The sequence below is a fragment of the Podarcis melisellensis genome (assembly GCF_964234715.1).
Source record: "Podarcis melisellensis genome assembly, chromosome: 10".
NCBI classification, from domain to species: Eukaryota; Metazoa; Chordata; class Lepidosauria; order Squamata; family Lacertidae; genus Podarcis; species Podarcis melisellensis.
Genome location: NC_138542.1, coordinates 71,724,793 through 71,736,930, shown reverse-complemented (window position 1 = coordinate 71,736,930; position 12,138 = coordinate 71,724,793). Strand labels below are relative to the sequence as shown.

At 50.0% G+C, this 12,138-nt stretch overlaps 1 protein-coding gene across 1 annotated transcript; it reads left to right on the top strand.

Moving 5' to 3' along the window:
- Positions 1-867: 867 nt before the first annotated feature.
- On the top strand, positions 868-9,349 carry OPN1SW (opsin 1, short wave sensitive). Its single transcript, XM_081927355.1, has 5 exons — positions 868-1,219; positions 1,853-2,021; positions 5,585-5,750; positions 7,446-7,685; positions 8,780-9,349. Exons 1-5 carry the CDS (start codon positions 874-876, stop codon positions 8,900-8,902), a joined length of 1,044 nt encoding a protein of 347 aa, XP_081783481.1. The 5' UTR covers positions 868-873; the 3' UTR covers positions 8,903-9,349.
- The last annotated feature ends 2,789 nt before the right edge of the window (positions 9,350-12,138 follow it).

Below are 12,138 nucleotides of genomic sequence, written 5' to 3'. Positions count from 1 at the left end.
GGTTTATTTAGCCTGGAGAAGAGATGGGGATATGAAAGCAAAAAGCACAACTGTCCCGTTTTGAGCGGGACACCCCAAATTTACAGAAGCTGTCCCAACTTCTGATCCCAATTCTGGATGCCCCATTTGGGTTCCTACACTGTGATTCTCATTCTCTCTCTCTCTCTCTCTCCCTCTCTCTCAAATTCAGTTTTAAATATAACAATTAAAATCACATGTAAATCATAATAAAATATACATAGGATTCTCTGAATCCCTTGACTTCCCTCCATGGGTTCCATAGTTATTTTTTGCCGACTGCATCGTATAACATTCTCCATATTTCCTGAACGCTCAGTTCTCACCATAGTTCTTGTCACACTGCAAGCGGTTTTTTAAAAATCCTGCCAATATTTTTAATTGTGTACAGCGTTCTTTTTAGTAAGAACCATTCTTTACTAAATTTGTTATCATCTTGGTTTCTGATCTTCCCGGTCATTTCTGCCACAGCTGAGATTCTCCACATCGCAAGGGGGTTGGGATAGATGACCGCTGAGGGTCCCCCAACTCTACAAAGTGCTTTTGAGAGAGGCTTCCTGGGAAGCGAACAGGGGAAATACAGCTCTGTGTCGCCTTGCCCTCTGCCATCCCGAAGAGTCCCTCGCAATCGGCTCCGATCTGGACAGCAAACGAGATTATCCCCTGAGAGGGGCTTAAGGGACAGCAGGTAAGGGTCTTAGATGCCCTCAATCCTCCAGTTTGCCTCTGGGATGATCAGGATTAGTGCCTGATCCCGGGCCGAGCCTCTAAGTGGATTGCCCCCTCCATCCTCCTATAACAGGAGGGCAGGGGCCCCTCGGGCAGATCTCGGTCCCCGCGGCGCCACCAGGGACGATGTCCGGCGAAGAAGACTTCTACCTCTTTGAGAACATCTCCAAGGTGGGTCCTTGGGATGGACCCCAGTACCACATCGCCCCAATGTGGGCCTTCTACTTCCAGACGGCCTTCATGGGCTTCGTCTTCTTCGCCGGGACGCCCCTCAATGCCATCATCCTGGTGGTCACCGTCAAATACAAAAAGCTCCGCCAGCCGCTGAACTACATCCTGGTCAACATCTCCTTCGCCGGGTTCCTCTTCTGTGTCTTCTCCGTCTTCACCGTCTTCCTGGCCAGCTCGCAGGGCTACTTCTTCTTCGGAAGGCACATCTGCGCCCTGGAGGCCTTCCTGGGCTCGGTGGCAGGTAAAAGCCCCGGAGGAGGAGCGGAGTAGAATAGAGTTGCAGTGTCGGGTGGGTCCCTCAAAGGTCATCCAGCCCAGCCCGTAGGGAATGGCAGCGGAAGAATGTCTGGCCTTTGTTGGGGATTCTGGTTCACGTCCCCTCTTCCTTGCCTTTTCAGTACACTTAAAGGACTCCCAATCGCATAATAATAATAATAATAATAATAATAATAATAATAATAATAATTTATTGTTCATACCCTGCCCATCTGGCTGGGTTTCCCCAGCCACTCTGGGCGGCTCCCAACAAAAGATTAAAAATACATTAAAACATCAGACATTAAAAACTGCCTTCAGATGTCTTCTAAATGTCAGATAGTTGTTTATTTCCCATCTGGTGGGAGGGTGTTCCACAGGGTGGGTGCCACCACCAAGAAGGCCCTCTGCCTGGTTCCCTGTAACCTCACTTCTCGCAGGGAGGGAACTGCCAGAAGGCCCTTGGCGCTGGACCTCAGTGTCTGGGCAGAATGATGGGGGGGGTGTTTTTCCTTCTCCCTCCCCATCCCTTTTTCCTTGCGTGTTGTGCCCTTGGGGGCCTGGCCGGCTGCCGATCTTCGCCAACCCTTGTCCGTTTCTGTCTCCCCACCCACCCCAGGGCTGGTCACCGGCTGGTCCTTGGCCTTCCTCGCCTTCGAACGCTACATCGTCATCTGCAAGCCCTTCGGGAATTTCCGTTTCAACTCCAAACATGCTCTTCTGGTGGTGGCAGCGACTTGGTTCATTGGCATTGGAGTCTCAATCCCACCCTTTTTTGGGTGGAGCAGGTGAGGTGGAAAAGGAGGGAGTCTTCCGAAGCCCAGATTGGGGAGAAGGTCCATAGACTGGAAACGTGTGTGTGTGTGTGTGTGTGTGTGTGTGTGTGTGTGTGTGTGTGATTTTTATTGGTTTTACATATAATCACATTCAAAATAAATTATAATATTTTAAAACATTGTAAAGTAAATGATAAATTGTAATAATTTCTTATTTCTACCCCGACAATCTGGCTGGATTTCCCCAGCCACTCTGGGTGGCTTCTAACAGAACACTAAAATACAGTAACCTATTATACATTAAAAGCTTCCCTAAAGAGGGCTGCCTTCAGATGTCTTCTAAAAGTTTGGTAGTTGTTTTTCTCTTTGACATCTGGTGGGAGGGCGTTCCACAAGGTGGTTCCCTGTAATTTGGCTTCTCACAGTGCGGGAACCACCAGAAGGCCCTCAACGCTGGACCTCAGTGTCCAGGCTGAACGATGGGGGTGAAGACGCTCCTTCAGGTTTCCTGGGCTGAGACCGTTTAGGGCTTCAAAGGTCAGCACCAACACTTTGAATTGTGCTCGGAAACGTACTGGGAGCCAATGTAGGTCTTTCAAGACCGGTGTTATGTGGTCTCGGCGACCGCTCCCAGTCACCAGTCTAGCTGCCGCATTCTGGATTAGTTGCAGTTTCCGGGTCACCTTCAAAGGTAGCCCCACATAGAGCACATTGCAGTAGTCCAAGCCAGAGATAACCAGAGCATGCACCACTCTGGCCAGACAGTCCGCGGGCAGGTAGGGTCTCATCCTGCGTACCAGATGGAGCTGGTAGACAGCTGCCCTGGACACAGAACTGACCTGCACCTCCATGGACAGCTGTGAGTCCAAAATGACTCCCAGGCTGCGCACCTGGTCCTTCAGGGGCACTGTTATCCCATTCAGGACCAGGGAATCCTCCACACCCACCTGCCTCCTGTCCTCCAAAACCTGTACCCCAAAAAAACAGTACCAACTAAGTTTGCTCCTGGATAGTTTTTTGCTTATTTATTTATTTATTTATTTCGACTGCATCAGGCCAACACGGCTACCTACCTGAATATAATCACATTGCGTAACATCGTACCCTCTTATTTTATCTCTTTGGCTCTTCTTAGCCTAACGACTTCCGTCCCTCCCGTCTGACGGTTCACAAAACTAAACTTTGCATCTTTACATTTTGCTTCGTTTCCTACCCTTGTTACACCATTGCCTAAAACACTATATTACTCCACCTGAATAGGTAGCAATTTCATCTTACAAATCTTCAGATCACCCTGCTAATGATGTTAATTGCTTCCAGTTGTCTTTCAAGTATAATATAAATTTGTTCCAGTCCTTTTGGATTGCTTGATCTCGCTGGTTCCAGATTCTTCCTGTCAGTTTTGCCAGTTCTGCAAAATCCATCAGCCTCATCCGCCTTATTTTGCTGGTAACTCCTGCCGTTTCCATCTTTGGGCTAACAAAATTCTCGCCGCAGTTGTTGCACATAAGAACAATTTTTTATCTTGTCTCGGTATCTCTCTACCCACTGTCCCCAATAAGAAACGCTTCTGGTTTTTTAACAAAAGTGTTTTTGAACATTTTCTTTAGTTCATTATATATCATTTCCCAGAAAGCTTTTACCTCTTTACATGTCCACCACAGACGGTAAAAAGTACCCTCCTTTTCTTTTATCAGATCTAAATGATCACACAACAGCAAAGGTTGCTAGGTTTATCGAGGGTGCAATGAGATTAAGGGCCACTATCGGAACAATAATATTGGTCATTTGATTGCCCTTTTTACCCATTTCTGTCTTTTTATTTGTACTGTATATATTGCTTGTTTTATGTTGCCATGGCCGTTGGACTAATGTAAATAAAGTCTATTATTATTAAAATTACCCTCCTTTTCCTTACATTTCCAACATTCAGTTTTAGTTCTGTACATTTTGGCCAGTTTAACTGGTGCTAAACACCACCTATACATCATTTCCGTAACGTTTTCCTGAAGCGTCCTGCATGCTGTAAAATTAACACCTTCATTCCACAACCTCTCCCGTTCTTCTAACTGTATATTACGGTCTGTGCAGTAGCTATTAGCAGGAGCGACTGAAAGTAGTCAGCAAGCTTCTGAGTCACACAGGACGCTTCTTCTTCAGGGTCTACTCTAGAGGGGAAAGCTGCTAGTTATGACACGTCTATGGACCGGTTGTGAGTTTGGTCCTGGTGCGAAGGATGCAAATGCTGTTCTTCCTTGGAACGCTGTTTGGATCTGCCTCTAGCGCAGAACAGATCACCCAGATCCCTTGCTGGGAGTTCTCTCCTGAGCAGGGCTGCCATACAGTGGCGTAGCGTGGGTTTTCAGCAGCCGGTGGCAAGGCAAGTAATTTGCACCCCCTAACCCGTGGATTTGCACCCCCTAACCCATGGATTTGCACCCCCTAACCCGTGGATTTGCGCCCCCTAACCCTAACCCCCAGATGTTGCGCCCGGTGCGGCCTGCACCCCCTGCACCCCCCACACTACGCCACTGCTGCCATATTTCAAAAAGTGAAAAGTTTTTGAGCTGCTTTTATGAGAAATTGGCAAAAACAGCACTGCCGACATTGGCGGCCATGTCCGGATTTTTCTGAATGTTTTCCGATATCCACCCGGACACTTCTGCAGGCTGTAATACTCCAGATATGTCCGGGATATTCCAGACGGATGGGAACCCCACTCCTCAGTTCATTCAATGCCATCTCCTCATCCTAAACACATAGGATGGGGACACCTGGCTTACTAGCAGTACACGGGGAAAAGATCTAGGGGTCTTGGTGGACTGCAAGCTCTACATGAGCCAACCTTGTGATGCAGCAGCAAAAAAAGCTATTGCTATTCTAGGCTGCATCAAGAGAAGTCTAATGTCCACGTCAATGGAAGTCATAGTCCCATTCTATTCCTCCTTGGTCAGATCCCTCCTGGAATACTGTGCTCAGTTCTGGGCACCACAATTTAAGAAGGATATTGGCAAGATGGAAGGTGTGCAGAGGATAGTGACAAAGATGGTCAAGAGCCTGGAAACGACGAAGCTGTTGTTGTTGTTCTTTAGTCATTTGGTCGTATCTGACTCTTTGTGACCCCCTGGACCAGAGCACTCCTGTCTTCCACTGCCTCCCGCAGTTTGGTCAAACTCATGCTGGTAGCTTCGAGAACACTGTCCAACCATCTGGTCCTCCGTCGTCCCCTTCTCCTTGTGTCCTCCATCTTTCCCAACATCAGGGTCTTTTCCAGGGAGTCTTCTCTTCTCAGGAGGTGACCAAAGTCTTGGTGCCTCAGCTTCAGGATCTGTCCTTCCAGTGAGCACTCAGGGCTGATTTCCTTCTGAATGGATCGGTTTGATCTTCTTGCAGTCCATGGGACTCTCAAGAGTCTCCTCCAGCACCATAATTCAAAAGCATCCATTCTTCGGCAATCAGCCTTCTTTATGGTCCAGCTCTCACTTCCATACATCACTACTGGGAAAACCATATTTTGGAAATATGCTCCTACAAAGCCAACGTCCTCCCCTCACCCCTGCTCCTCTGCCTTTCAGGTTCATCCCGGAAGGCCTGCAGTGCTCCTGCGGCCCCGACTGGTACACAGTTGGCACCAAGTACAAGAGCGAATACTATACCTGGTTCCTCTTCATCTTCTGCTTCATCGTGCCCCTCACCCTCATCGTCTTCTCCTACTCGCAGCTCCTGGGCGCCCTCCGTGCCGTAAGTACCTCCTGCCCAGCTCCTCTGACCCCTTTCACAACAACCTTGCGAGGTAGGGTCATGCGGACAGGGAGCAGCGAGCGCCCTGGGTCGCCCAGGGCGCTGGCCGTGTGGAGATTTGAACCCTGGTCTCTCCCAGGTCCTAATCCGTCACTCTAACTACTACACCCCCTCTTCTCAAGAGTTGGCAGGTACATAAGGAAAGCCCTACTGGACCTCAGGTTGATGTTGGCATCCCAGGGGCGCCATTTCTTAAGAGACGCTAAAAAGACAAGGGTCCCTGCGGCTGGATCAAACCCAGTCCAGTGGTACCTCGGGTTACAGACGCTTCAGGTTACAGACTCCGCTAACCCAGAAATAGTACCTCATGTTAAGAACTTTGCTTCAGGATGAGAACAGAAATTGTGCTCCGGTAGCGCAGCGGCAGCAGGAGGCCCCATTAGCTAAAGTGGTACCTCAGGTTAAGAACGGTTTCAGGTTAAGAACGGACCTCCAGAACGAATTAAGATCTTAACCCGAGGTACCACTGTTCTCGCTGTGTGCAACCAAACATCTAAATGGGAAGCCTATAATCAATAATAATAATAATAATTTATTATTTATACCCTGCCCATCTGGCTGAGTTTCCCCAGCCACTCTAGGCAGCTCCGAATCAAATTTTAACAATAATACAGAATTAAATATTAAAAACTTCCCTAAACAGAGCTGCCTTCAGATGTCTTTTAAAGATAAGATGGCTGCTTATTTCCTTGACATCTGACGGGAGGGCGTTCCACAGGGTGGGTGCCACCACCGAGAAGGCCCTCCGCCTGGTTCCCCGTAACTTGGCTTCTCACAGGGAGGGAACCGCCAGAAGGCCTTCGGTGCTGGATCTCAGTGTCTGAGCTGAACGATGGAGGTGGAGATGCTCCTTCTAGTATACAGGACCGAGGCCGTTTAGGGCTTTAAAGGTCAGCACCAACACTTTGAATTGTGCTCGGAAACATACTGGGAGCCAATGTAGGTCTTTCAAGAGTTATGTGGTCTCGGCGGCCGCTCCGAGTCACCAGTCTAGCTGCCACATTCTGGATTAATTGCAGTTTCCGGGTCACCTTCAAAGGTAGCCCCACGTAGAGCGCATTGCAGTAGTCTAAGCGGGAGATAACTAGCAAGCAAATGATGAAATTGTATAAATGCATGGGGAATAGAATTTTTTTCGGGATGAGCATTGCAGATACCTTTCCTCAAGTCTCCAATTCACCCAGCCTCTGTTGGCATCATGCTTTCAGCTGATTAGGAAATCAAACTAATCCCGTTTTGACAACACACCAGTAACTACCAGGATAGCTTTTTTTTGCTGCCGTTTCCACAACTGGTATTCAGAAGCCCTTTCCTCTTCCCGAATTTGTGTAATCCTCTTTCAAAGCTGGACAGGTTGGCGGCCACTCCTGTGGCAGGGAGTTCCGCCGTCAGCTGTGCTGATGGAACCACCCCCACGGCGCTAGGCCGCACCCCACCCTACGGTGCTCCTGCCCGGCCGCCGATAGCCACCGAGCGAACGCCTCTGCGTAGTTCTGGGGGCATCAGCCGCCCACCCATTGCCGAGCGAGTGTCGCAGCGGGTCAGGCTGGATGGCCTTTGGGGAGCCCCCTTCCAATTGCTATCCCCAACATCTTGCGAGAGGTGTTGTGCCTGGTTCTCGCCCTCCTTCTCCAGGTAGCCGCTCAGCAGCAGGAGTCGGCCACGACCCAGAAGGCCGAGCGGGAGGTCTCTCGGATGGTGGTGGTGATGGTGGGGTCGTTCTGCCTCTGCTACGTCCCGTACGCCGCGCTCGCCATGTACATGGTCAACAACCGGGACCACGGCCTGGACCTGCGACTGGTCACCATCCCCGCCTTCTTCTCCAAGTCCGCCTGCGTCTACAACCCCATCATTTACTGCTTCATGAACAAGCAGGTGAGTCGCCAGCCAGCCGCTCCGCAGGCAGGGAAAGGGGTGCAAAACGTGGCGGGGCTGCACGATTGCGATTCACTGCCGGCATCCCATCTGTCTCAAGAAGCAATGGAGTGTGCTTTCGGGGATGAAGGCAAACCGCAGGGAAATCGCAGCTCTGTTTATACCCCATCAATCTGACTGGCTTGCCCCAGCCACTCTGGGCGGCTTCCAACATTAATAATAATAATAATAATAATAATAATAATAATAATAATAATAATAATAATAATAATTTATAGCCCACCCATCTGGCTGGGTTTCCCCAGCCACTCTGGGCGGCTTCCAACAGAACACTAAAATACCATAACCTATTAAACATTAAAAGCTTCCCTAAACAGGGCTGCCTTCAGATGTCTTCTAAAAGTCTGGTAGTTGTTTTTCTCTTTGATATCTGATGGGAGGGCGCCACTACTGAGAAGGCCCTCTGCCTGGTTTCCTTGGAAACGTACTGGGAGCCAATGTAGGTCTTTCAAGACCAGTGTTATATGGTCTCGGCAGCCGCTCCCAGTCCCCAGTCTAGCTGCCACATTCTGGATTAATTGCAGTTTCTGGGTCACCTTCAAAGGTAGCCCCACATAGAGCGCATTGCAGTAGTCCAAGCGGGAGATAACCAGAGCATGCACCACTCTATAGACAGTCTGTGGGCAAGTAGGGTCTCATCCTGCGTACCAGATGGAGCTGGTAAACAGCTGCCCTGGACACAGAATTGACCTGTGCCTCCATGGACAGCTGTGAGTCCAAAATGACTCCCAGGCTGCGCACTTGGTCCTTCAGGGGCACAGTTACCCCATTCAGGACCAGGGAATCCTCCACACCCGCCTGCCCCCTGTCCCCTGTCCCCCCAAGAACAGTACTCCTGTCTTGTCAGGATTCAACCTCAATCTGTTAGCCGCCATCCATCCTCCAACCACCTCCAGGCACTCACACACACTCTTGCAGGGGTGGGAGGACTGACACCTTGCTATGGCTCTTTATCACTTGGGGACTTGGGTCAAAAGTGAGGCTAGCAGGTGGCAGACCTCAAGCCTCTCTCTCTCCCTCCCTTTCCTTGCCAGTTCCGGGCTTGCATCATGGAGACAGTTTGTGGCAAACCCATGACCGATGAGTCCGACGTCTCCAGCTCAGCCCAGAAGACAGAGGTGTCCTCGGTTTCCTCCAGCCAGGTCAGCCCCAGCTAAGGAGAGCCTGCCGGGGGTCCCGAGAAGGCGAGAGACCTTCCCCAGCCACCCACAGCCGGGCCCCGGATGTCCAGGGGGGAGAGAGGGCCAAAAGAGTTCCTCCACAGCTCGGACGCAGGGCAAAGGCCCGGGACTTCAATACCCAGATAATTTGGTCTCTCGTAGTTTCACACGGGCAAAACGGACCGGCTCAATCGAGCGAAAAAAGGACAGCAACGGTCAGATCGTGTCTCCGGGGGTTACTGGTGCAGAGTCGTCGGGCAGAACTATGCTCATTTCCTTCTGAATTTGGAGTTGTTCAAGAAGCTAAACCACCAGATTTATTTAAGACGATTTTAACCCTTTAAAAATTGCAGTTGCGCTCAGGTTAATTTGTGGGAAACGGCACGTTCAAAGAGCCAACTTGGGGAGGGGGGCAGCAGGAAGATGGCGGGCATTAAAAGTTAAGAGGGGGAATTAATCCGAAGGACTTAAAACTAGGAAGCAGAAGGCGCTGTGGAGCCAGTCTGCTGAAACCCTCATGGAATTGCCCAGGGCTCCCCTTCAAGGGTTTTTTGGCAGCACCTTTCAAAGCAGCAAGCATGAGGCCTAGAAACTTGATTTTGCAAAGCGAGCCGCCGCATGAAAGCAGAGAGCCCTGAAGTGTACAGTCAACTCACAAACTGCCCTGCGTGTAATGACCGCAATTCCTGTCTACTACCGCTATTTTAATACGTATCTAGGGCCAGAATGCTTAGACGCCGGACCCAGGGCCCCACAAATGACAACCGGGAGGATAGACAGAAAGAAGTTTGGGAATGAGCGGTGGTGAGGGCAGGGATTGAAGAGGGTCAGACTAGATGACCCTACAATTCTGTGATAAGGGCAGATAGCAGCGAAGTAGCTGGGAAGACTTTAAGAACTGGAGCTGGGGGGCAAGAGCTGCTTGATGGCTGTTTTCAGGACAGGCTGAGGCAATATTGGGAGCAAGAGTCCTCCTTAAGCCATAATCAGGGGGTACAATCATATTGTCACCCCCAAGAGCTTTGAAAACTGGCCGTCCTTTAGTTTATTGCGATATTGTGCCCGGGCGGGGGAGAGCTTTTGGATCCCCTGCTTCAGGGACCAAAACATTCCTTAGGAGCATCCATGCTTCCTGTTCCAGAAGGAAAATGGGACCAGTCTTATCTGATGGGGGAGGCAAAATAACTGATGGAGTGAGAAGGAAAGCCCAGTAGGAGCAAAGGAGGAGGCGATGAGGACCAGAAGCTTGAAACTGCTTGTTTGAGAAGAGTATTTGCAGAGAGGCTGTGCATGTTGAGCATCCCAGCTTGAAGCTCTAGCCCATCTAATTAAAACTTTCTAATTAAAAGCGGAAGGGCTGCGAAGAAACTCTCACTGCCTGAGCTCTCTCCCTGTCGGAGTAGATAGCGTCTCTCTATCACACACATGCAGACAATCGCACTCATCACTACAGATCCTTTGCAAAGGATCTGTAGAAAGAGCCCATGGAATTCAAGCAGATCCGCTTGGAAGCGCATTCTTTTTTAAGAGATGTGAGCTGCGATTTGATAGTGGTTTGGGCTCTCTTGCAGAAGATGATGATCCGTAGGGAGGCTCAGTGGCTCAGTGGCAGAAGCCCTCGAGAACGCAGTGGCACCACGTTGGCAAACCTAATAATAATAATAATAATAATAATAATAATAATAATAATAATAATAAATAATAATTTATTATTTATACCCGGCCCATCAGGCTGGGTTTCCCCAGCCACTCTGGGCGGCTTCCAAAAAAATATTAAAATACTGTAATACATCAAACATTAAAAGCTTCCCTAAACAGGGCTGCCTTCAGATGTCTTCTAAAAGTCTGGTAGTTGTTGTTCTCTTTGACATCTGGTGGGAGGGCGTTCCACAGGGAGGGCGCCACCACCGAGAAGGCCCTCTGCCTGGTTCCCTGTAACTTGGCTTCTTGCAGTGAGGGAACCACCAGAAGATCCTCAGCGCTGGACCTCAGTGTCCGGGTAGAACGATGGGGGTGGAGACGCTCCTTCAGATATTCTGGACTGAGGCCGTTTAGGGTTTTAAAGGTCAGCTCCAACACTTTGAATTGTGCTCAGAAACGGACTGGGAGCCAATGTAGGTCTTTCAAGACCGGTGTTATATGGTCTCGGTGGCTGCTCCCAATCACCAGTCTGGCTGCCGCGTTCTGGATTAGTTGTAGTTTCCGAGTCACCTTCAAAGGTAGCCCCACGTAGAGTGCATTGCAGTAGTCCAAGTGGGAGATAACCAGAGCATGCACCACTCTGGCGAGACAGCCTGCGGGCAGGGAGGGTCTCACCCTGCGTACCAGATGGAGCTGGTAGACAGCTGCCCTGGACACAGAACTGACCTGTGCCTCCATGGACAGCCGTGAGTCCAAAATGACTCCCAGGCTGCGCACCTGGTCCTTCAGGGACACAGTTGCCCCATTCAGGACCAGGGAATCCTCCACACCTGCCCACCCCGTCCCCAAAAAACACTACTTCTATCTTGTCAGGATTCACTCTCAATCTGTTAGCCACCATCCATCCTCCAACCGCCTCCAAACCCAACTCTGAGTCCCGACTCTTTTCCGTTAAGCTTGGAGCTCGTTTCCCGCCTCAGCTCTCAAGTCCCATTTCCGCACTGGCAGAGCCCTCCTAAAATTGCGCGTTCTCAGCTAGAAAGCAGGCTGGTTGTTCCGCCAGCCAGTGCAAGCCCTGTGGCTTCACATTCTCCAAATACCGCTGTGACTTTTCCGGAACAAACGGTGGCAGTCATTGGGTGCTCAACACTCCATCTGAGCTTTGCAAAAGGATCAGTTCGTCAGAAGCTGCCTTGCACCAATGTCAGCAATGTCTAGGCAACACGATGACCATGTACGTACACAATAGACAATCTTTATAGAATTCCTTCAAACCATAACAAAGACAAAATGAAATCTTTAGCCTCAAAGTCTCTGGAAATCTTTAAATGAAGCAGTGGCGTAGTGAGCACCCGGGGCAAGGCAAGTAATTTGCGCCCCTAACCCATGGATTTGCAACCCCTAACCCGTGGATTCGTGCCCCCTAACCCTCAGATGTTGTGCCCGGTGCGGCTGGTCCCCCCTGCACCTCCCACGCTACGCCACTGAAATGAAGCGAGGCACCAGACTTTGTACGATGAAAGACAAGCTGTGAAGCTTTGTGCAAATACGATGTCCAACACTGAACAGTGATTCCGGATACAGTGGTACCT